Source organism: Lagenorhynchus albirostris, chromosome 20 (assembly GCF_949774975.1).
Source record: "Lagenorhynchus albirostris chromosome 20, mLagAlb1.1, whole genome shotgun sequence".
In the NCBI taxonomy this organism is placed as follows: Eukaryota; Metazoa; Chordata; class Mammalia; order Artiodactyla; family Delphinidae; genus Lagenorhynchus; species Lagenorhynchus albirostris.
The window spans coordinates 20,580,941-20,606,821 of NC_083114.1; the positions used below are offsets into that span (position 1 = coordinate 20,580,941).

The 25,881-nt window shown below is 48.6% G+C and overlaps 1 protein-coding gene across 11 annotated transcripts in view; it reads right to left on the reverse strand.

The window, feature by feature from the left end:
- Nucleotides 1-1,143: 1,143 nt before the first annotated feature.
- Nucleotides 1,144-25,881, reverse strand: part of RFFL (ring finger and FYVE like domain containing E3 ubiquitin protein ligase) — a 67,792-nt gene continuing 43,054 nt past the window's right edge. For 6 of the 11 annotated variants that reach the window (XM_060135524.1, XM_060135534.1, XM_060135535.1 and 3 more), the window contains 6 exons: nt 19,932-20,119; nt 12,603-12,992; nt 8,871-8,954; nt 7,683-7,893; nt 6,446-6,469; nt 1,144-3,827 (listed from right to left, as the gene is read on the reverse strand). In XM_060135524.1, the coding sequence (XP_059991507.1) occupies nt 3,646-3,827; nt 6,446-6,469; nt 7,683-7,893; nt 8,871-8,954; nt 12,603-12,992; nt 19,932-20,119 (1,079 nt within the window). In that variant the 3' untranslated portion in view covers nt 1,144-3,645. The remainder of the gene's footprint in view (nt 3,828-6,445; nt 6,470-7,682; nt 7,894-8,870; nt 8,955-12,602; nt 12,993-19,931; nt 20,120-25,881) is intronic. The other 5 variants (XM_060135532.1, XM_060135526.1, XM_060135525.1 and 2 more) reach the window with 5 other exon arrangements.

A 25,881-nucleotide genomic window follows, 5' to 3' on the forward strand; every position in this document is an offset into this window, starting at 1 on the left:
TTCTGAATAGGCACCATTCAGTCTGGCTTCACTGTTGAGAAGATGACACTTTATTCTGTCCTCTGTGGAAACAAAAGCTGCTCCTCTGAGCACTGACCTACATAAATTTTCATCCCGTCTCCAGCCTCCTCAGGCCAAGCAACTGGACAGAGCAGCAGAACAGGGCTCTCCCCTCAGGATTTTGCCAACGGACACAGACACTGCCCTTTTGCCTGGCTGGTCTCTCACTCAGGGTGTGCCGCACAGCAGAGTGGGGAGTCTCAGTCATGAGCTCAGCCCCTCAGCCCCTCCCTGCCTCGCTGGGTGTGTTGTCTTCGGTTCACTGTACAAGGTGTTTATTTCCTTCCAGTCTTTCCGACACAATTTTTCTTTGCTGCTGAGGTTAGATGTGATTTTGTATCCATGTATTTCCACAGACCGTAAACAACATCATCTTAGACCTCCCCAGCAGAGTGCTGGAGGCCTGCCCTCATCTGAGCCTTTGTTTACTTGCTGCTGGTTGGCAGCAGACAAGAGGTCATCCAGGGTGCTGAACAGGTCAGCTGCCCAGAACAATGAGGACAAAGTGCTATGGCTCAGCCTCGGGGCTTTATGCCCTTTTGGCAAGATTTCTTCTTTCCTCAGTCACAGGGCAGATCTGCACTAATCCAGCTCTCCCAAAGGCGGCCTACTCAGGGGTCCCCTCCCCTGGACACCTGGTCAGGCAGGCGTACAGACCTGCACAGACAGGGCACTCTGCCCTCGATGCTGGGCCAACCTCTGAGCCACACTCCAGCCACCACAGCTGTATCCACAAGCTACTGTCCATCTCCCAGGGTCACCTGAAGACTTAACTAGGCACCCTGGCTGTCCTTAGATTCCTTTCTACCCACATCTTTAAGGTCTGCCTCTACCAAATCAGTGTCCTATGCCTGAACTCACTTGCGTTTTCCTATTTGGACTTAGGATTGGTCCTTTTTCCTACCCAGGTCCCATCCTCTTCTAGGCTCTTCCATGACCAAGGCCACATGGCCCAAGCATCTCCAAAAATAATGCAGTCTCTCAAGAGCATGCCTGTGTGCCTGGGATTAGCCTGTGGTTTGTCAGCTCATGTCAGTCTTAACTGTCAGACCTCTGGTATCCTCACACCAGATCAGACAGGCATCTATACTGAAACTTTATTACAAAGTTATAAAGCAGAGCTCTGTAACAAAAAATACACATTTGGGTTTGCTCTTAACACCCAAGTAAGTCTGAGAAAATCTTAACATAAGCCACTTGAAATAACACATTCACATCCAAAAGATTTCAACAAATTTATACATTTTATATTGAGCACTAATTCCTGTACAGCTTATTCTTACTAGTTTGGATCCAGCTATTCCAATGTATTATGAACCACTCAGCTGTCCATGTCTTTTAAAACAAGTCTCAACTGAAACCTCAGAACAGTCACAGCAAAAGCCATGGAATAATGGAAGAATTAGATGTTTCCATGATAATTAAGACCAAGGACCTATGAGGAGCAGGAGAGAATATTCAAGGATAAAAGTCAAGTTTTCTACCTAGGTTAGATAGTAACTGAAATGGGATCTTAGAATTCCCAACTTTTACTTGGTGTAGGAATAAAGAAGATACAAAAAAAGTGGGGGGAGGTGTTTGCCACCTTTTTTTCGTAAATGGAAACCACCAAAAGAGGTTAGAAGACTTCAAGGCAAGTTCTTTCTCCAAAATGAGTAAATGACATCAGTTCTAATTCTTACTGAGGTTACAGACCAACCATCAGGATATTATTAACTCATGTCTAAGAGGGAAGTTGGGAGGTAGGGAGAGGTAAGGCCTCAGCAGAGAAAGCAAGTTTTAAGTAGGGAGACAGCCAGCTTCTGCCCTGAAGTTATTGCTAGGTTGTAACTGAGCTGCATACATGTAGACCTGTTTCACAGTGGAATTGAGGAGTAGCTGAATCCTTTGTTAAACTGGTAGGCACTGTAAACTGTAGTATTTACTGTCCAGCAGAAAGATGAAAGACGATGTCTTTATAGGGAAATTTCTTGACTCCCCCAGTTCCTACAAAGGCTGTAGCTCAGAATCAAATCACCCAGTATAATGTCAAGGTAAGTGGTCCAGTGTTCAGCTGACAACCACTTTAAAATTATTTCACTCCCCCAAAAGAGATTAGTGGTTGACAGAAAGCATTAAACATGTCTGTACCAATAAACAGGTCCTCTTAGAGGTTTCCCACTGCTTTCAAAGTCATGACTGGTTCTTCCAGTCTGAGAGATCTTGGCTGCATGGGGTGGGGGTGGGGGGACTGCCAAGGCCTTCGGGTGTTCAAGGGTTTGCATAGCTCGCCCAGTAGTGACGGCAGCACACACCGCTCTTCTGATAGTACACGGTACGTACGTTTGTGCTTGGTTAAGCTTCTCCGGCAAACTTAAGCTCTTCCAGTGGTGAAAAGACACTAAGAGGGCTCGAGAACATCACCTGTTCGTTGCACGGCCCTTCCTAAAGGGCCTAGAGAATGCTTCTTCCTGACCTGCCCCTAAATCAGCAGGTTGAGAAAGGAAATGGGAGTAGGGAGTCCCCACCAACCTGGGGAACTAAGACTTCCAGCTGTCTGCTCAAGGGCTGAATCCAGCCTCGTTCAGTACCTTCTGATACCTCTTAGGTGCTCTGTCTTACATGCTCAGTCTCTGGGAGCTTCATGAGAAGTCTAGCTAGAGAAGCGTGAGGCGCTCTCTCTCTGTTCCTTCAGTGAGACCATGTTTAAAACCTCCATGGGAAAGAGGGATCTCACGCTCAGGGGAAAGTGGTTTAAGGCTGGCTGCTGGACAAGGCAAAGCCAAGCAGAAAGCCATTGCTTCCACCCAATGCTTTCCCTTTTCTCATAAACTAAAATTAAGGATGGCACAAAGTCAGGCCCCAAGAGAAGCAGCAGAGATGATCCACGCACCATCTCGCGCACAGAGACTGGAATTTCCCAGCAGTTTGAAAGCCAGATGCTTTGTTGACTGCCAAGGTCAGGTCAAGAGACTGATAGCTTCCAATCCCAGCACTTAAGGAAGCAACTCTTAATGACTTCAAATTTTTTCCATAGCATTTGTGTTTCATTTCTCGCCAGAAATGAGTTTACTGGGCCAAATTCTGTCCTAAGGAGGATCACTATTGGTCTGGGAAGCTAACATCTTTTTGGTCTGAAGAAACACATGGATTTTAGGTAATGTAGCAAGAGACTTTAGCAAAGGTCGGTTAAAGCACAGAAAGCCAGAGGGACCAGAAATGAATCCAGATGTGCTGGGGAAGAAGAGAGCCATTTCTACCAGGACTTCCGATGGGTGGAACAGAGACACGCAGTTCAGGGGGATGGGTGGGCTACAGGAGGAAGGGTGAAACTGTTTAGGTTCTCAGAGGAAGGGAGGAAGATACGGTCCAAATTCCAGAAAGTCCTCTCTCCATTAGTTACCATCATCACCCCAAGATCGCTGAAACAGGGACTTGCCTGTGCGATCTGTGCATGCCCAGAGGTGACACAGCATCTTGCTTGCCCTGGTCTTGGGAACACTGCAGATTTTCTTGTTAGGCTGCCCCCCTGCAAGCTGGCCAACTGTGGGCCCAGACACCTCGAGCTATGTCCCTGTAAGGCACTGAAGAAGCTGGTACAAGCCCTCAGGATCGGAAGACGTGCACGGCTCGGATCACGTACTGCCGGCAGATGGGACACTCGTTCATGCGCTTGCCACACTTGGTACAGGTGACCATGTGGCCGCACTCCAGCAGAACACAGTCGATGGGCGAGTCCATGCAGATCCGACACAGGTTCTCCTCCAGGCTGGATGGCACTGCTCCCCCTGGACACACACAGCAGAAAGGGGGTATAGAGGAAAGTAAGAAGACTGTCTAAGTGTACAGGGTTGGGGGACGGGGAGAACAGGCACACTGGGAAAAGCCCCCCCAAATCCACATACTTCACTCAAACTGAACTCCAAGAAAACTTTTCCCCAGTAGTTAATTTCACTTCTTTGTTTAATCTGCACCTCTATAGGTCAGGCTATAGATTTGAAGAGTCAAGTACTTGTAGACCAAGGACGTCCCCAGAACATGAGAACTAAATAAGGCAAAGTCCTCAAAGCTTAAAAGAAATAATTTTCAGACAACTGAGGCTGTAATACAGCCAGTGAGTGGCACTTAGGGACTTAATACTCTGAGGCAGAACATGATGAAAAGATAAAACTGGTTCAGAAAAGTTTAGATATAAATGGAGCTGTAATGAATGGCTCACTAAGGATCATGAGGCTTATATGTAAACATATCCCCAATTTAATAAAGCCAAGGATCACAGGAGCCCCTGGGCCATGCCACAGACGACCCCCAGGCTTCCTCTGAGGAGATGTCGTGGTGCAAGAACCCGGCAGAGATTATGGATCCCTCTTCTCTGCTCCCCATACACAGCTTTATTCATACTCTCATGACTGCTCATCACACTGCATGAGAATTTTTCAGTTTGCCTATTTGTCTCCCTACTACACTATGGGCCCCTAAATTCAACAAATGCAATCAATTTCTATAATAATGTACTAAGCATCTGCTATGTGCTCTGAGGTCTGATTTTCATCTTTGAACCCCTGCAACCAGTCACATGGTAGGTGCTCTCTAAATGTCTGACAAATGAACATCTCCCAAGGGAATGATAACAGCCCACATTTATTGCAAGCTTACAGGTGCTAGCAGGGTCCTAAATGCTTTGCATGTTTTAACTCATTGGATCCTCACAAAAACTGTGAAGCAGGTACTCTTGTTACTCATTTTATAGATGAGGCAACTGAGACCAAAGGGTTAAGTGGCTTGCCCAAGGGTTCAAATCCAGGCAGGCGGACTTCTGGGCAAGGGGCCTGAGGGCAGGGACTGCCAATAGAGTATTAACTGCTCAGTGCACAGTTCTCGACAAGGCTAACTGGCTTGTGCAAGTGGTAAGATACAGTGGGCATGACCAGCATCCTAGGTTAGCTGCAGGAACAGAAAAACCTTCACTTCCCCAAAGCCAACCATCCCCAGCATGTTTTAAATGGTAGCCTGAACCAGGTAGCTATAAACAGGCAACTGGCCCCATACCAGCCACCTCTACGGTTCCACAGGGAATTCTCTCACACTCCATTGCCTCTGCACTTTCTTTTCCTGTTCCCTGGACTATTCAAAAAGTCAAGAAGCACTTGAGGAAGGCTGGCTGTAAGAGGTAGTGAAATCTATTTACCCCTTTGAGGAGCTGTTGGCCCTAACAGGGAAGGTTTGGAAACAACTGAACTATATAAATACCTAAGATGAGCTGGAGTAATTTATAGAATTTCATTACTGATTATTTTTACCAGGATTAACAAATTCATCAACTCAGTTGCCAGCATTCTTCCAAGGAATCAGAAAAAGAAAGACACCAAGTGGATTGGCCAGATCTTGGTATCAGATGAGGGAGTCAGTTTAGAACTCCAAATGATTTGGGGGAGTTCAACTCTTGAGAATTTATCAGCCAGAAGACTGTGCCCCATTCTGAACTGTATGATTGTGAGCTCTTCCCCAAGAAAGGATGTTCTCAGAGTAGTGCAGGGACCTGCAAAGCACTTTAAAACTTTTTCAGAAGACTCTCCAAATTTGTTATTTAGTAAAACAGCCATGTAGCCTTTAGGCTTTCAAAAAGGTCTAGCATGTTTTAGAATGATTTGGATCTGCAGTCAAGATTCCTGCAGTGTGTTCTGGAGGTGCCCAAAGGCCCAGTGGTGGTCTTTAACACATGGGTGAGTTTGTGGCAGCTGAGCGCCGATCTATCCCCAGAGCAGTTCTAACCACTACCCAGCCCTGTACAAACAAGGCTGTCAGGTCACCACCCTTTTTTTTTTTTTTTTTTTTTTGGCCACACCGCGAGGCATGTGGGATCTTCGTTCCCGACCCGGGATCGAACCTGCACCCCCTGCAGTGGAAGCTCAGAGTCCTAACCACTGGACCACCAGGGAAGTTCCCACCACTCTTTCTTTTTAGTTGGTACCAGAAGCTGAGAAACATCCCAAGTGATTTCCCTGAAGGTGTACACAGAAACCCTTCCCACTCAGACCAAAATGGAGTGAAAACTATAGGGGAGGGAGTGCCTTAGCCCCAGGAGTGTGGGAAATGCACCGGATGTGCCACATGCCACCACTTGCTTTGCTGAATATTTTACAAATGCTGGCTTCTGAGCTCTGACAACCCAGAGGCATGCAGATCAGGCTGCCCCTAGGTGTCCTGCCACTCTTGTCCCTTCACGGGGACAGGGATGAGAATTTCCAGAGATGCTGAAAAGCCTTGGTTCCCAGTGAATTCCCCCACACCCTCTCTGGACGCTGACATGAATTCTTAGACTGATAACAGGAATCACGGCTGAAGGAGGGGAAGGACAGAAGAGCTAAGAACCTAAGCCTGTTCCCAAACAGGAACAACTACATACCGTTTTGGTCTTCAGCACCACACGCTGGAAAGGAAAGAGAAAGAAGGCGTCTGAATATGTGACGGCACGAGGAAAGTCTCCAGCCACCCTGCCTTCACTTCCGAACTCTGACTGCTCACCTGCTGGGAACCAGGCCGGCCAAGAGCCCAGACAGAACACCCGCCCTCCTCACTCCCCCTACATGCGGAGGACTCACACACAGCTCCTGCCGGGGTGTCTGGTCTAGTCTTAGAAAGAGAGATTCCACTGCTTTGCCATGAACAAAACTACCAAGCAGGAAGGATACTGCATAAGCACAGTGTCCTTTTCTGATGCTTCTGAAGCCAGCACTAAGTCAAGAAAGGAGGAACAGTCTGATCCAGTCAGCCAGGGAGTCGGGATGCAGCCCCCCGGCGGAGCCATCTCCTAGTCCCAGGTCCTCGCCACTCTAGGGAGGTTCTGGGGACGATCCCAAAGGGGAGAGTCTGTGATCAGGTGACCAGTCAGATGTCCCCTAACTCTGACGAATCTGAGCTTCTGGGAGAGGAGAGCCCCAAATCCGACTTCAACCACTGTTAGCAGGCAAGGAGTCAAAATGACCTGCAGGACCAAATCAGCGGGGGAGGGGTTGTTGGGGGGCAGGGGGCGGGGGTAGGTTCTGGGTGAAGTCACTTCAGGAAATGCAGAGTTCCACACGGCTCAACTCCTCTCTCTTCTGCAGGACTTCTCTGCCTTTACTGTTCCATTATTCATCCACCATGAATCAGCAGCAGGGACATAAAGTTTCTTTTTTTTTTTTTTCCAAACTCATCTGAGCACAGACCTTGATATTTTACTGGGCATCGCTGAAAATGATACCATGCTTTGGGAAATGAACAGCCCAAGTGCAGGCAGGACACAGTGTTCTTGCACCGTGTGTGCAAAGAAGGAGTACTGGTAAAGGCAGTAGTCAGTATGGCAGGGGTGACGTGTGTGGGGAAAGGCCACGGACTTGGACCAGGAAATCCTCAGTTCAAATCTGGGCTCTACAATAAAAGGAAGACACTAATAACGCCTATTTCACAGGCTGCCCTGAGGAGTAAATACCCAATCCCAGCCCTCAACTCCAAAGGACAGCTATTATTAGAGGCTGCAGATGTGTAAGGTGACTCCTTCCTGGGCTAAAAGCAGGGAAATTTAGTCAGGTCGATGTCGACTCTCAAGAGAGACAGCAAACACTCCGGAACTCCGTGCAGCTGTCACCCAGGCGGCCCCTCACCCAGGTGCTGTAGCCCCTTCTGATCCTTGTACAGCCGCGTCACCCTCTCCATCAGCTCCCACTTCTCACAGCAGCCCTTGTAGTTGACGAAGTTGCGAGCCAGGATCTCTTTGAGCTGCCGCACGGTTAGACCTTCAATGTCCTCCAGGTCCGTCAGGTCAGACAGAGAGGCCCTCCGGCCTGGGACGAAGCTGTCCTCTGAGTCAACAGACTGCAAAGGCAAAGATGAGATCGGTGGGCTCAGCTCCCCCAACCCAGGCTCTCCCTCCCAGGACCCCAGAGCACTCATCACCCCGTGCTTTTGGTGACTGGCCTCAAGAGGAGTAGGAACAGGAGTAGTAGCTGGCATGGCGCCCTGCATCGCAAGAGAGACCGCGGTGTCTTCCCAACCCGAGCCCTGTGCTCAGGCGCAGCCGGCCCGACCCGCCCAGCAGCATGACCCGGTAGAAGGAGCTGCAGTCTGAGGCAGGTGGCCCTGGCTTTGAATCCGATTCCTCCGCTGATTAGTACTGAATAGTATCAGGCAAGTGGCTCACCTCTCGGAGCCCAACTGCCCCTCCATGAAGAAGAGGCAGCAGACCTGCCCCACAGGGTTGCTGTGATGACTAAACGCAGCAGCAGAAACTACTGAGAATGGTGTTGGTCCTTCTCCCCCGGAGACAGTTCTGCTTTCCCACGAAGGAGCCCACCTCCTGGTCAAGCATCCTCTCTATGCACCCGTGACAATAGCTCCATGGCCCCGATGGCTGTGCCCCCCTGTGCACTGGGCCCGCCACGGCTGAGGCCTGAACTCCCTCCCATCTTTCCTCCTGACTATCTGACTTCCTTCCCCTAACAATGGCTACTGTGTGCTAGAAGCAGAAGAAAAGAACAAGATTTGCACAGCGGCACCGGGAGCCTGCCCTCTGGCAGCTCTTAGAAAGTCAAGAGACTGGAAACTAATGGGCCATGTGGCTCCCCAGTCTCCACTGTGACTCACAACTCCACACGAACACACTGACAGCCACAAAGGTTAATCTGGAATGCTAACACTAAACTCCACCCCTGAAAACAGAATTTCAGAAGGACTATCATCACACACTGATTCTCCTCTCTCCACTTTGAGTCTGCCAAGAGGTTCCTAATAACATCCTAAGAACGCCAGTGAAAGAGCAAAGGCAAAGGCACAGACCCAAGCAGGGGCCCCACCTGCGTCTCATCCTCAGCAGGTGCTCTGGCTGTGCTCTCCAGGTAGACGGGTTCCTCTTGGTCCTGAGACACATGGCCATTGGCCTGTGGGAAGAAAAAGGTGCCATCACATCCACAGAGATGTCCCAGGGATAGCATGGGCCTCTTGCCAGCTCACACCATATCCAAAACGCATTCCCATCTCCCCCGGAAATCTGGAGTCTCGCATAACAGCACTACAAAAGCCTGCTCTTTAACACTGACTTTGTCAGGCAGGGAAGCAACAGAAATAAATTTCAACTCTAGAACAAGATGCATTAATTCTGCCCACCACCAGGACGGCATTAACCGCCACTCACCGTCAATTTAGTCTGTTTGAACACTCCGAGTGAAAGGAAGATAACACGTCCACTCCTGTGAGGGACCGCTGTCAAGTTTTTTCCTGATACTGACCCCAAACTACCCTCCCGACAACTTCTGCCCACCGTCCCTGGTTCTGCCCCCAGACCAATGCCAACTATTTTCTTCCCAGCTGTTCATATCACAGCTTCCCTTCCTCCACACAAAATCTCCCCCACTTCCTCATCTGGCCTGGATGAGACAAAGTTTCCAGACCCTCACCACCCTACCCCTCTCTTCTGGCTAGTTGCTGCTCTCACATTCTAGAAATATGCTCCAACCAGCAGGGCACACTATTACTGAGAGCTGTCTTGAAACCTGGTCAAAAATTATTATTAGCCTGAGACTATTTAAGACAAACGCCTGTGCTTAAGAAGTTTCATTCTGCTTAGAATTCTAACTTCTCAAAAGGTTCCTCCTAGATACTCCTTCAGGTTTTGCCACAGAGTAGTCAGAACTGTGAGCCTCCTAATCCCATCACCACTGAAGCCACAAATCCCTTAACTAGATCCTCTTCACCCACTGCTCCCAACAGGCAAAGGGCCTGGTGTGAGCCCAGAGCAAAGAGGTGTCTGAGCTCACAGGCCTTTTCCACTGGTCTCAGTAAAAGAAACCAGTCACTCACTGCCTCTAGCCGCTCATCTCAGATTAGGATGCATAATACGGAGCTAATTAACAACAGGCAAGCGGGCTTCCCTGGTGGCGCAGTGGTTGAGAGTCCGCCTGCCGATGCAGGGGACATGGGTTCGTGCCCCGGTCCGGGAAGATCCCACATGCCGCAGAGCGGCTGGGCCCGTGCGTGAGCCATGGCCACTGGGCCTGCGCGTCCGGAGCCTGTGCTCCACAACGGGAGAGGCCACAACAGTGAGAGGCCCGCATACTGCAAAAAAAAAAAAAAAAAAAAAAAAAGAACAGGCAAGCAACTACAGTGGCAATGAAGAGTAGAAATAACCATCACCACCAAAAATGCCAAGGGACGATACAACCCCACATATAGTACACATGTATGGAGATGCATCCAAAACAACGTCTAGTTTTCTCTTAGATTTACGTCGGTGTAGTACACACTGGCCTCCTGGTGTCACCTTGGAGTTACAAAAAGTCTTTCAGAGCCTAACCTCATCCTAAGTAGACAGCTTCTTGTATGTCCTTTCTTTTCCAGGAAAGAGAAACTAGATCTCATGCTGCAAAGTATGCTCCTGTCTTTTCAGTTTGCCCACTGGCTAAACCAAAATCTACAATGAATATGTGTGCACAGTTGTGCTTATTCCACACACTTTCTTCACCAGCAACTACTGCCAGGACATTAAAGGTACAGGAAAGGGCCCTGGTAGGGTGAATGGTATAAGCAGATTTGCATCCTGGGTGCAGTTCGCTGTAGAATCGTTGGGCAGCCACGCACAAGTTACTTTGCTTCCCCTGTTTTTCTGGCTGACAAAATGCAGACCTCACCAGAACAGGGGATGTGAGCTGACCTGAAGGCCCTCTGAAAACATCAGAGAAGTACCCAATGAGATCCGGTACACAGTGTCTCCTGTGGGTGCAGTCTGGAAACTTCTGATTAATGAAAGGAAGCTTAAAACCGACTCCTTTCATTGGAAAAGCCACCTGAAGGTTCTTGAGGGAAAAAAAAAATCCCTCAAGGCACTCTCCTGGCTCCCCATAAACACAGCGAAAACACTTAGTCAAGCAAAGGGAGGAAGTCAAAGCAGGAGCCCAAACCTGTCCAGCAGACAGAGCCAGAGCTGAGGGAAGAGTTAAACTCCAGAGCGCACTGGGGAGAAAGCAGGCTCAAGCCAACAAGGGAGCTGCTGAATTTCCTGAAGGTAAAGCATGCTATCACAGTGGCCTTTATGCCTCAGTGCTCGTCAGAGCTGAATCAGGGGGCCCCATCCTGGCAAAGGAGGTGATCATAAACAAGAGGTAGCAGCCATCCACATCCTGTGTGGGAACTGACAACACTGGCACGTGCCTGCTCTAGGCGGCTCAAAGCCCTTTAGACGTGAGATCACGCTAGTCTGTCCTCCCAACATCCTGGCAAGAGCAAAAGTGGTCTGGATTACTAACCCCATTTCATTGTTATAGGCTCAAACCTCACCCAAACTGACCCAAGAGTCAGTGACAAACTGGATGTGGAAAACGGATTTCTTAGGTCCTAATCCTCCCACTATTGCCCAAGCCATGTAAGTAAAAGGCTCACTAAGGCACCTACGTATGTCTACGGGACGCCATCATGCCTTACACAACGGTGAGGTCCACCTGCATCACTCTAATCCAATAGTTGGTTTCTGCATCTACCTTCCCCCTTAGAGGGGCTTTCTCAGCACAGAAGCAATGTGTTACTCATTTCTGTACTTTTCATGCCTGGTTCATGTTTCAGTCGATGTGCTGCTCTGAGCTTACCATTCCCAGGCCCCACTAGGATGCTGGTAAGGCTGCTTACTGTTCAACAGCCCACCAACCACTGCCCCACCCAGACAGAGGCTGGCAAGAGAAGCAGCGCCCTTGTCCTAGTCACAGTGTTTCCCCACTCTCCCTTCCCCCTACATGTTCCTTTTCTTCCTTTGTGCCTTGTGACGGTCACTGAGGAACAGAGTTCCCCATCCGGCCAAGGAAGACCACAACAAAGGTGAGTAAGTAGGAGGGCAATTTGAACAGAACTAAACACAAAGAATACCAGTGAGTTTTCTCAAAATATTTCTGGAAAAATGAATTTTTAAAAACTCTCTAACTGGGATATGTATATATTAAAAACAAACAAAAGGCCTTCCCTGGTGGCACAGTGGTTGAGAGTCCACCTGCCAGTGCAGGGCACACAGGTTCGAGCCCTGGTCCAGGAGGATCCCACATGCCACGGAGCAGCTGGGCCCGTGAGCCATGGCCACTAAGCCTGCACTCTCTAGAGCCCGCAAGCCACAGCTGCTGAGCCCACACGCCACAACTACTGAGGCCCACGTGCCTGGAGCCTGTGCTCCGTGACGGGAGAGGCCACTGCAGTGAGAGGCCCGCGCACTGCGGTGAAGAGTAAGTAGCCCCCGCTCGCCTCAACTAGAGAAAGCCCGCACGCAGCAACGAAGACCCAACGCAGCCAAAAAAAAAAAATGAATAAATAAAATAAAATAAAAAATTAAAACAAACAAACAAAAAACACAAACACCCAGTATCGTGCATCAATATCCCTGAAAAAAGCCAAAACGTGAGTTGGATGTCCAGAAAACATCATCCCTCATCAGTAAGCAGAAAGGCATCACATAATCCGGACACTTAACCTTGCCCCACTCCCACGGTACAGGCGGGAGAGGAAAACGAGCCCTCCAACTGGCAGAGATGGTGTGGCTGCAAATGGGCCCGTACCTGCTGCCGGTCCCGAGCCTGGGCTGGGGGTGAAGAAGGGAGGCCGGGTGAGGTAGGAGGTATCGTGCTGGTGTGAGGCTGGGTCAGGAAGGCCTGCTGCTCGGGGGAGTCCGGGGACAGGCTGGGGGCATGAGTCCTGCCCTCCTGGGAGATTACAGGCTGCTGGCCAAGCACCAAGAACACCAGCTCCTCTTTCTCCCGGCACATGTCGGTAGAGATGTCATGGAGGCTGAGATAGTCCCTCAGGTCCTTCACCTTCATCTTCATGAGCTCCTCCCGCTGAAAGGCTGTGGCTCGGAAACGCTGGCAGAGAAGGCAGAGGCGGGGCCCGCTCCCCACTTGGCTCGAACAGGCCACGCAGAAATTCTTCTTACAGTCCAAGCAGGTCTGCTGCTTAGAGCAAGAGGCAGAGGAAACCACGTCAGACAGTGAGAACAAGACAGTGCGATGGGAGCTGGGCGAGACTCCCCCATCACTCTTACTTTTACTGAGCTCCTCCTCTCCCTGCGCATGCAGGCTACCTTGCAGATTTCAGGGTAAGAGCCACTTGGAGGTGGCGCAGCCCCTGTAGGCATCATGTATCCACATACAGGACACTACGTGGAGTGTTCCGTCGGAGGCTTACTTTATTCATTTTACTGGTAGAGAAATGGAGGCTATTAATTAAGACTACCAGCTTCAGGATAAAAAAAACCCGCATTTTCATTGTCTCCCTCCTCCATTTCTTGTGGCGTCACCTTGGGGGTCTAACTCAGCCTCTCTGGGCCTCAGTTTCCTCATCTGTAAAGCAAGGCGATAACAGCAACTGCCTCATATGATTGTTGTAAAGTTAAGAGATAATGCATTTAGTATATCTGACACATGAGTCTTCAATAAGTTCAGTGTTTTAATTATTCTTGCTAGGAAATACAAGCCAATGATAAGAGTCAAGATTCAAATCCTGAACTATGATTCTTTCTAGTTTATTGCTGAGATAAGAAAGCAAATGCATAAAGGTTATGTTGGTGACTGTTGTTACTATTAATGTTATTCATTAAATTATTGAGGGGCCACTATGTGCTAGAGCTAGATTTGGCTTGTCATTTAATTCTCAAAGCAACCCCGCAAAGTAGGTATCCGCGTACTTCCCTGTTTTACAGACCAAGCATCTGAGGCCTAGAGAGATTAAATCCCATCCTAAAGGGCAGGCAGTAAAGAGTAGAGCTGGGATTCTCACTCGAGGTCTGAGTTTGGTGCCCACAGTCATGCTCACATTGCCTAACTCAGCCCCAGGCGAGCCTACAGCTGGGCTGAGTCAAGGGCCTGGCTCTCCATCTCCCAACTGCCAACCCCGTGCCCCGTCTGCAGAGGCTGAGGCCCAGGCCCACCCCCACCCCAGGAAGGCCCACTCAGAGTGCTGGGAACTCAGTGGTGCCTGAGAGCCTACCCAGGACAAATATTTAGTCAGCTCCAGGAGGCCCTCTGGACGTGATTAGGGAGCTCTCATCTGTGAAAGTACAGGGTGTCTCAGATGGGCGACGAGAGTGCCTGGAAGGCAAGCTGGTACCGCCTGGCAGCAGCTCCTCCCAGGATCGCAGACAACACAACTCATGAAGGCTTGCTCAGCTCACAGGAAGCAAATCCTCGGCCTCTCGCCCCGCAGGCTGACCGAGCACGGTGACATCTGACTGAGGCCTGTTCCAGCCACCAGCAGGCCACATGCCACCAGACGGGTAATCCCTGGGCCCACGGGGCTGGTCCCGGAGGGCGCCCTCACTCATCCTTTAGAGAAATTAAAAACTTTTCATCCTGTGGTGACTTAAGTATTAACCTAAAGATTTCCACTCCCTCTTTTCTAAGTATAGAAAGTTATTCAAGCTAACAAGAATGCCCAGGAGACTGAGATTCCCAGAGTCGAAATCACAGATACTCTTGTGTGGCACTGAAGTAAAAGTCTGCATAGCTGACGTCGTTATAGTTCGTTTTCTCTAAGTGTCATTCGTGCAGTAAAGGAAAACAAGCATAATGCTTACCATCGTTTTGACTAGTGATACTTAGAAGCTGGGGAAGGACACATATCAAGCTCCCTTATTCTCTACACAGTTATAACCAGACAATAAAATGTTCAGCGACTGACTGGAAAGGACGCATGGCTGCACTCGCTTCATAAGGGTTCTGGGACCAGTAGCCACTCAGGTAGAAACTGAATGTTTTTGGGTATTGGGGGTTCAGTCATATCTAAAGCTTTTCTGTTGGGCAATGAGATGTGCTTAGGATGACAGAGTGAAATGACGAGGCTTCCGTGTAGTAAAGCTGTAGGTCCTGACGTGGAACATTATTTAAGTCAATGCAGTTTGATAAGACCTAGCTTGACACAATTAAAAAGCCCCAAGTTGCTCAATCAGCCAGATCTAAACACCTCTCTTCTTCAAAGGTGTGCAGCGTATTGGATGCAAGATCAGAATGCAAAGGCAGCAACCAACCCAGCTTCTCCGTAACCCGCAGCTCGCCAGGGATTCTCAAGTCCCGGCATTGGCATCTGAAACACACCCTAGGGGAAAGAGTAAGACAGCGCTCTCTTGAGGCTAAAACCTCAGTTTGCAGAGGCAGAAGAGAACAAAGGAGAAGGGAAAAGCAGCTGTCAACAAATGTGGGCAGAACAAGCAAGGGAAATACATATGTATAAATTCTAGCAAATGGTGCAAACTGACTCATGAAGTCGCATGAAAGATGACCTAGGGGAGCCGACGAGCCTGCACAAATGCCAGGAACACAGGCAAACACCAGCATTGGGAGGCTGGCAGGGGCACCCGCCTTTGCCAATCCACCCTTCCTTGTTCTACCCTCTCCCCAGCCTCGTTCCCTGGCACAGGGCGGGCCCACTTTCTCAGCCCACCAGCCCCTCCTCCTAGCCATCCTGCCCATAAGCATCCCCTCCTGCAGCCCACCGGGAGGAAAGGGGCAGCCCGAGGCATGACACACTAGGATTAAGTCCTAGCTGGTCACGTCCCAGCTAAGGGAACTTGTGCAAAACAGATAACCTCCCAGAGCGTCAGATTCTCACCTGTAAAGTCGGAAGCTCAGCCTACCTCCAAGGACTACTCAAGTACTACATGAGCTAAGGCACAGCAAACCTCAGCGTGCGGCGGGTGCGCAACGCACTTAAAGGTAACACCGTCACCTCCTTTTCCCTTTCCCCCGTGCCTCATCTCCGACGCGGGCCAGTACCTAGGAGCCACCCCCTTTCTACTCTGAGATTTGAGTTTCTCTTCTACGTTCCCAAGTACAACCTCCCTGCCAGACCACCTCCCCAGCCTCCTGCTCAACCTGGTCAGCTCAAGAGGCTGGGCGCCAAACTCCCTCCAAAATAGGCAGGGCTGCTGCTAGACCATATGTAGGTGTTACCAATACAGATGGGATATGAGGCTTGTGGCAAATCCCAGCCTGCCATTTCTCTCTGAGACTGGAAACTCTGGGAAGGCAGGGCTCCATCTTTCTTACTACGTCCTCTCTACGAAGTCCTTAGTGCTCTCTGGACTTTGTACCCAATGAGCAGTCGGAAAATACTGACCTCGATGAAGAAAGGAAAAAGAGACAGTAGGATCCATGTAATCACGTCAATTCAAACACTTCTAGAAAAGACATTTTAAAAGCTTGCAGCTGTTAAATGCCAAACCCTTAAGATAAGATGCTGATCCACTTAAGCATGAAATTACAAGTGCAAAGTTCTCATAGGAGAAAACATCCTTAATATTCACAAAATTAATCCATCCCTTTGTGGCAAGAAAACATTGTACCAATAACCATCTTTTACCTTCCAGACTGGAACTTTCTTTCCCCCCGCAAAAGCTCTTCTTGCTACAGAAGCTTTCTTTTTGTCTCCTTGTGTGGCTGCGTATTTGCCCCCATCTTCCTGTCAGACTACAAGCTCCCTACTAAGGAGGGCTGACATTCTTCATCTCTGCCTGCCTAGCCCACGCAATGTCTGACACACAGTAGATACTGAATAATATATTTTCCACTGAACCACTGAATAAAAAAAAAAATCCTTATTTTAATCACTGTCAGGCTCCTAGGCACCCAGATCGATTCTCTGCCTTCTTTAGTTTGACCTCCTCCTCCGTTTCATCTGTCTTCAACAGCTGTGTGCCCTTGTATCTTAGTAGCTAAAGTACCTGTTGTATCTGAGTCTCAAATTTTTCATCTGTAAAATGGGTTAACAACCACTTCTTCACAAGGTCTGGCACAAAGAGCTGCTCACTAAATGGAAGCTACCTCGATCAATCTCGGCCTCCACCCTACACCAGGCTCTGGGAACTTCCCGCCAGGTGTGCAAGAGCTTCCTAAGTGCTACTCCTATGGCTCCATCGAATTACCCTCCTCACGAAGCCACGTCTGCTCCCTGAAATGGGATCAATCAGGTTGCTGCTTTGTTCAAACTCCTTCTGATGCTTCCTTGTTGTCTGGTGGCGATAGACTCCTTACCATGGCAGTCATGGCCCTTTACCACCTGATCCCAACCCTGCTGCCCTAACTTCCCTGGCCAAACAGGCACTCTGGCCAAACAGGCCACTCACAGTTCCCAAGTCCACCTTGAACTTGCTCCACATCTGGTGCTTTTACCTCAGCCACTGCTTTGCAAATCAACAAACTTTCCTTCATCCGGCTAGAATTATCAATTTACCAACAATGCCTGATGCCCTAGTACTTAACTTATGCAACTGACTATTATTAGTTCTTTGTAAATGTGGGCCTCCTCGACCAGACAGTAAGCTCCCTAAGGGAAAGACCTATGTCTTAGTATTCTCTCCACAAAACTGTAAGCTCCAGCTACTAGCATGCTGCTGGGACAGAATCGGCCCTCAGTGAAAATCTTCAGCATGGAAATGTCAGCCATAAAGTGATGAAAATAGAAATTCTCTGGTCTACTTCCTCTTTTTCAAACTGCTCTCAACTCAGCAGTCATTCGTTCATTCATTCATTTATTTCTAAAATTTTATTGCCTACCTACCACGTGTCAGTCACTGTTCTAGATACTGGGGAAAAGTTGTGAACAAAATTGACAAAATCCCTTATCCTATGTACCATCTGAGAAGACAGGCAATCCACAAACACATGTATGTTGGGTGGTGATAACCACTATAAGGAAAATAAAGCATCTTCCCACCCTGACCCAACCATCATTCTCCTTTCTCTGGGGGCGGTTTCTTTGTTCATTCACGTTCTCTCTTCAGGCTGAGCAATGTTAAGAACTCGCTAGATCCCCTGGTTCTCTCAAGTTTCCAATGTGCTCGACATGCTTATCCTGAGCCTGGATCACCACCATCGTCCTCTCTGCGCTTTCTCTCCATTTCCACTCCAGAGGATAACTGACTTTAAAAAAAAAGGGGGGAGGGTGGTTTCAAACAAACCTATTGCAAATTCATGCTGCTTCCTTTATTTGTTTATTTCTTAATTAATTTTGGAGGGGGCGCTCCACACGGCTTGCGGGATCTTAGTTCCCTGACCAGGGATTGAACCCACAGCCTCGGCAGTGAAAGTGACGCCTGGACCACCAGGGAATTCCCCATGCTGCCTCATTTAAACGAGGGTTTTCCCTATTCCTTTCTTGCCAATTACTCTGCCACTTCAGCTGCTTGTTCCTAGCATTTCTCACAATGTAACAATGAAAACAGCACGAGCTTTGACATCCAACAGACTATTGATGCACTTGAGGAGTCCCTGAAACTACTACCTTAGATAAAGGGAACAATTTCTTCATCTGTAAAATGGGAACAAATGATAGTAATACACACATCATAGGCTGCTGTAAGGTTTCAGTGAGACAACGCATCTGAAATGCCAGGCTCAGTGCCAGGCACATGATCAGGACCCGACAGCCCTCCTTCCATCTCATCTCAGACCCTAACTCCACCCCACCGTCTCCACCACTGACAGCACTGAGGCCACGTGGCCCCGAGTTCCTCCTACTCACCACTTCAGTCTCCATCATGGACTGAACCTTTCAGCCTACGTATAAAAGGAGAGGCACCCCTGCCCACCGAGCCACAGTCCCCTGGCCTGCAGGAGCCTCTCTGGTTGAGTTCTCAGTGACTGGGGTAGCCAAGCAAACCACAACAAAGCTTGGCTACGTGCCCACCTTCCCCGCACTGCACTGAGGTGTAGGCAAAATACAACCTACAAGGCAAAATGCCAATTCTCCATCGTCTTACAGTTACAAAGGGGTGGCTGGTCAACACTTTGAGCTGCAGAAATTCTGACATGCTGACTGTCTTCTGGGAGAAAGCTTGAGAGTCAAAGACCTATGTTTGAATCCTGGCTCTGCCATTTAATAACCAGGTGATCTTGGGGCGCTACTTAAGTAGAGGGGAAAGAATGAGTATTTTAATGTCTCCAATGCTGTCAGGAACTTGACAGTTTCCTTTTTACCTGTTAAACTTTAAGCCTTAGTTTCTCATATGTAAAGTGGGAGTGTAGGGACCCTAAAACCTACATCATAGAGTTACTGTGAGGATTAAATGAAACAAAAACTCTATAAATTGCTTAAAATAGTCCCTGGCATACAGAAGGTGGTTTAGAAAGTATTTTTTCCTCTCAAATTTCTCATTATCATCATTTAAACGTCACATTCTAGGCTGCAAACCTCTCATTCTGCAGAAGAAGACAGATGCAGCAGTTCTCTGGGTCAGGGCTCACCTTCGGCCCCAGGCGTGCTTACCACAGACAGAGGGATGGCCCTCACCCGTACACCATGGCCCAGCCAGTGATTTTACCTCCTGCTCACTAATCTGGAAAACACGGCTACCATGCATTTCAAATGAAATGGCAACAGTAAATAAGCTCCAGTCTTCATCTTGTTAGGGTCCTGACGTACCTGAGATGTCCTTGACACTGTTTTCAATAAAAAGAACAAGTTCACCTGCAGCCAGGCTTTTTATGACGGCAGCTAATGAAGGAAATAACAGCAAGTGCCTGCTGCACCCCAAGCATCGCACCGGGCACCCTTCGCAGCTTAGCGCATTTTATTCCCACAACATTGCGAGATGTTGACTTGGGTACAATTATTATATCCCTACTTCATAGACGGAGAAGATGAATCTCAAGACAGGTTAAGTCATACAGCTAGGAAGTTGCCTAGCTGCTATCAGAATTCAGATCTAGCTGGCTCCAAATCTACGCCAAGATGTGTTGCTTTTGCTTGGTTAGTTTTAATACCTTTGTGAAAGGACAGGTCTGGGTTGCCAGCTTTGCACAGGCAAAGGCCAGGGGCAGGCACCATGGAAAGGTCAGCAGACTTGCCTGAAGGCCTGAGGCTACAGCGACCGAGCAGGCCGAGAGGTCGACACTCACCTTCCTGGTCATGCTTGCGAAGTGGGCCCCGCAGGCCTTGCAGTTTGGTTCCGAGCCCGTGGGGGAAGGGAAGGAGCTGTACCCAGGGTTGGAATAGGCCTGCGTCCTGGCTCCCTGGGGTGGTGGGGCCTCCTCAGGCTGTCCATCCAGGCAGAACCAGTTGCAGCAGGTTGCCCACATGATAAAATCTGGCACGAGGGAGAAGGGGGTAAAGGTCAGAGTTAAGACACAGCTTGACGGCGTCCCCATTCCTGAGGGCACAGGTGAGCAGTGACATCAGTCCACACCTCCCATCACAGTCAAGGTGAGGATGGGCTTTCGGGGGCCACCGGACTTCCTACTGCCTCCTGCACCACACCCGCTGCCGTTACAGGAAAGGTGCGCACAGACGCCTGATCTGCAGGACAGGCCGGCAAAGGCAGCAGAATTGGCACGCTACCTTTGAAAGGTTGCTGATGCCTGTTTGGGTTTAATCTGAGAGCTTTACTTCAAATAAAATCTTTTGTCTGGGGCTTCCCTGGTGGCACAGTGGTTGAGAGTCCGCCTGCCGATACAGGGATCACAGGTTCGTGCCCCGATCCGGGAGGATCCCGCATGCCGCGGAGTGGCTGGGCCTGTGAGCCATGGCCGCTGAGCCTGTGCGTCCCGAGCCTGTGCTCCGCAGCGGGAGAGGCCACAACAATGAGAGGCCCATGTACCACACAATAAATAAATAAATAAATATATATATATATTAAAAAAAAAAATCTTTTGTCTTAGCAATTACAAGTGGCCTAACAGCCATTTTATTCAGGAACATGACCTTGCCCCTAGAGCTCAGACAGATAGAGCTCTATCATACACACGTGTATAGTTCCACACTCACATTGACCATGGGGCAGAAGGATCATTACTTCCTTTATTTAGATGAGGCGACCCAGGCTCAAAGGAATCAAGGTCACACAACTAATATATACAGAACGGAGATTCCGAAAACCCGGCTCTTCTGACTCTAAACCTAACATTCTCTTCCCTATACTACGTTGCCCCCTGGTTTCCCCTCCCACCAGCCAGCAGAACTTACGTACAGCTCTTACATTTGTACGTCCGACCCTACATCAACGTCTACCACGGCACCTGTAATAGTTATGCTTTTTTTCTACCACTAAACCATACATTCCTTGAGGGCAGGGACCACTTCTTATTCGTGTCTGTTCTGTACTCAGCAGTGTCGTGCACACAGCAGATGCTCCACAAATGTTTGCTTCCTTGCTGAATCAGTGCCTCTGCGGGCTTATTAAGAAGTTTTGGGTTATTACTTCCATTTTACATATCAAATACAGGAATTAGGGGCTGGGGGGTTGATGATTTTTTGAGATCACAGAACAAAGAGGATCCAATCTCTCAAATGTCAGAATAAACTAAACATTGCAAGGGGGTCCACTAAAATGCCAAGCGCTGCTTTAATAAAGTAAAATGTGCTTTTCTCAGTAGACCAAGGTAGTCAGGATGGAAACTGTAAGCCTGAACTCTGCTTACAGAGATAACGAATGAAACTTGTCATGTTTTAACAATCAGTTCACACAAAAGAATCGTACTTTCTGCTCTGCCTTCTGACTCACTGAATGTGCCTTTGTTAGATAAGAGTTCAAAGACGTAGTAAGCTGGAAGGAACTAAGACACCAACTGGTTCCACCTTGGTTATTTTTTAGAGGAAAAGAAAGAGGCCCAGCAGGAGGAAGGAACTTCCTGGTTCACCCAGCTATAACCTTTGGCCTCGTGATTACTCCAGGGCCTTTCCGGCTTCCCAACACCGCCTCCAATAATACATGCATTCACTTTTGCAGGCATGTCCGATTAATACCTGTCTCACCCGGTGGCCTATGACCCCCATGAGAGCAGGGACCATGACAGTCATACAGTGCCCAGCAGATGGGTGGCTCAACAAGTACTACTGAATGAATGAATCACATACAATATTTAAAGATTAACTAACCACACATTCGTTCCATTTCCTTCACATCAAAAACATTTCTCTCTGACTCACTATGACTTGTCTGAAGATTCTCAATTCCCAGAAAACAGGGACTTAATCTGCCTTACGAATTCACAAGGAATAATGAAGCCCAGAGCAGTAGAATAACTGAGTTATTTGTTGGCAAGAGACTGCAGGCAACAGCAGAGTAGTAGCCCTCCGAAAGAGGAAGAGTATAACTCTTTAAATCACCTGTTGATGGAAGCATCTGAAACAGTGTGTAATAATACAAAGATCAGAGGATCTGGAATCTGAAGACCTGGGCTGTTACCTACCTCTAACAAGTCATAGCCTTTCTGTACTTCATTTTTCTCATCTGAGATTCTCCAGGCTGTAGAGCACTAAATGAACCTTAGTTGTTGCTACTAGCATTATAACAATGCTTTCACTGCAATTTCTCTGAGACAGCACAGGTAAAAAGTAAACCTAAAGATTTCACAACTACCATTTGGCTTCCTGGGCTTGTCCCAAACATGGACAGATAGATCTTTGACAGAATCAGCAGGATGCATCAATTAACTGAATGAGGTCAGGGGAAGGGGAACAGCAGAGCAGCCTTGAGACAAAGCTGTGGGTGGTTCACTAACCTGTCAAATCCTCCACTCATTCATGCATGCAGCCCTTAGAAGAGCCAATGCCTTGCTGTGTCTCCAGTGCTAGGTGAGTATGGTCGATTACCTAAGTTCATGGTCTAGTAGGGGAACTAGAAATGTAAAACCAAAAATTGAAATTTCAGGGTGATCAGTGCTTTAACGGAGGTTTGTGCAGTGTAAGGGGGGTTACAAAGATGGGAACAATGATCAGCTCCTCAGGGATGGAGGAGTGACCAGGGAAGACATATCCTATTGAGACAGGCTGGGACCCTGGGACCCTTTGCGGCAATGCTTCACCCAGACAAACGTCTCCTGGAGCAACAAAATACAAATAAACTATAAGGTACTAAAAATAACTACGTGCATGCACTGGGGCAATTATGGACAACAAGATACAAAAAGACCAAAAACCCAACTGCCACTTCTAAAGAGCCAGGAGCAAAGGCAGGGAGCAAAAGCAGGGCACTGTGCATGCCCCCTGCACACACCACCGCCAGAGGGGTGGGCAGAACACCCCAGCCAGCCCTCAAGTCCGACCCCTGGACCTGCTCCTATCCTCAACCCATATAAGGAAACAGCTCGCACCCCTGCTCAGCAAGCGAGTGAGCAAGGGAACCTGCCGCTTGTTCTCGCTCCCCCTGCTGCAGCAGGGGCCCCAGGAAAGCCTTGCCTGAATTTCTCATCTGGCCTCTTATCAATTTCTATTGATAAAGGAGGCCGAGAACCCTGGTCAGTAACACTATTACGGACCAGAAAGTTAAGAGCAAAAAGACTTTTCAAGAAACAACCAAGAACTGCACCAGGGCATTAAAGAAACTACAAAATGCTTGGTTGGGTCAAAGGTAAGGGTAGGGGTGGTTGAGAGCACAGCAAGTAAACAAGCAGCCATTTAAAAGAAAAACCTTGTATTCCATGGTAAGGAGTCTGGACTTCATCCTATAGGTAGTGGGACACAATGAACGGTTCAGGCAACCAGGTTTTGCGATCTTATTTGCATTTTAGCGTGGCCACTTACAGCAGTAAGCGGTGTGGAGGACAAATCTGAGAGGGACAGGTTGGAAGAAAGATATGAGGATATAGGCAAAAGAGAAAGAGACAGCTAGATCTGTGACAAATTTAGCAGGATGTGGCAATGAACTGAAGAGGTGGGGGAGGGGAGAGAAGACGCCGGCTCTCTGAGTTACACAACAGGAGAGAGAGTGGAATGGTTGACTGGGATAAAGCCCTCGGGAAGAGCATGTGTCTGTGTGTGAAATGGGGAGCGGGGGCAGGTTAAGATTGAGTTGAGTTTTGTACCTGACTTGTGGGATCTGCTGGTGTATGCACAGCACCGTGTCGGCTGAAGATAAAGGTTTGTGGATCCTCGCCTACTGGAAAGTATGTACAGTCAGAGAGGGCCAGAAGGCTGGGTAGACAGTCCGGGTCAGAAGAGAAGCCAGCCTGGGAGAGCCCTCAGGAACGTGTGATCCGAAGAGCAAGCAGAGGAGAACCAACCAGCACAGAGGAAGGAACGAAGCATGCTCAGAGGTGGGAGAACAGGAACAGTGTCTTGAATTTCAAAAAGAAATTTTCAACGTTGTTTAATGACCCAGAGAGGAGAACACGCAGAAGAATGAGATGGACCCAGTTTTAGGAAACTGTGAGTGTGCTCCATGCCCGAGCAGTTTAGGAAGAGACAAGCTGACCGGTAACCACAGGTTGGGAAGTGAATGAGAAGTGAGGACTTGCCAGACTTTAAGGATAAATCATTCCTTCTAGAAACTTTTGACAGCGAAGGGAAGAGAGAAGGCAGCAGAGGTCATGAGATAAGAGAAATGTAGACGTATTCATAGACCACAGAGGAAAGCCCCCAAGACTAAGAGCTGAAAGAAGAAGGGAAGCTGGCAATGAATGATGGGAGCGACGACCAGGAGTGGGAAGAAAAGTGACCAAGTGATGAGACGTGGGGATGGACTACAACCTCCTTCACCAGAGGGTGGAACAGAGGTGAAGACAGATGGAACCAAAGATAGGCTGACGGCATTAGCAGAGAGAGATGGAAGAATGAAATATTTAACCACAAGAAAAAAACAGACTTCTCTTCCACACAAGGGGAATCCACGTGTTGCAATTTTTTTCCCTAAGAGGTAAGGACTTTGTCACGGAATGGGTAGACCCACTCGGTAAGGCACCATCAGTCGGGAACTCTGGAAAGCCGGCCAGCTGTACCTTGTTTCATTTCATGTGCTTTTGCAAGCACTTGGGAAGCACCAGATGTGCTGGGCACCGGGGAGACCAAAAGTGAATTCCACAAGGTCCTTGCCCCCGGGGACTCTGGGCCCAGTCAGGCACGATATATACAGCTCAACTCAGCCCTCCTGGTACAGAAGCTAAGAAAGCTTTTCCTTAGCTGGGAATCAAGACGACCTGTCTTCCTCAGCACTATTTCCATCCTCTAACTTTGGTTCTAAACTTAACTGCCTGCCTCCTCAGAACAGCTCTGAAAGAAACACCGTCAGCCTGTTGGAGTATCTGGCTACTCTTACAAGGACTTGGCTGTGTGGGAAGACTTGAAATTTGCCCCTTGGTTATTCCACCAGCCCCATGTATGGGTGGAGAATGCAGCCTCATCCTGGGGATGTGGGTGTGTGGGCAGGGGTCACTGGGGAAGAGTCTCCAGTGCTAAAAATACCTTAGACCTGCTCACCCTAACAGAACAGGGCCACTGAAGTCAGCAAACTAGGCTTCTACTCTTTGTGACATATATTTAACTACCAAAAGACACATTTCTTAATGTGGTCTTGCCAAACTGGAAAGCCCTAAGCCTAAATGAGAACTACATTCAGGGTTATTTCAGGGAGTGAAAGCAAAGAGTCTGTCATTTTAACACTGCCGTACAAATAACACTCTTCTTTGGGGAGTACGTCGCATCCATCAGCCCTAAACAGAGACACACATGTGGCATCTATTACTTAAGGACTGAAAGTGGAACCAATTGTGGGATGTATAAAGAATTCTCCCTAGGTTGACAACTGTGAAAAACTTCCCTCCCTGATCTGCAAACCTCTTTCTGATCTGCAAAGAAAACTATCATCAAATCTTCGCCAAGGGCTTGAAAATTCCTTCGCCAATTCCCCTCACCCTCTTCAGAAAAGATGGGACTTGGCGATCTAATTTTCAAATACAGTCTGACTGCTCTCCTACTGCGTTTGTTTGAAACCTGCCAGGCTCTCCTCTTCCAATTTGCCTAAAGGGTAAAGAAGATGGGAGATGTAGGGCTGGGGTGAACAAGAAAATGTACTATTCCCTGTGGAAGGACCCAGTGGTATGAGGCAAGGACGGCTAGCTCGCACATGGGGTTTTG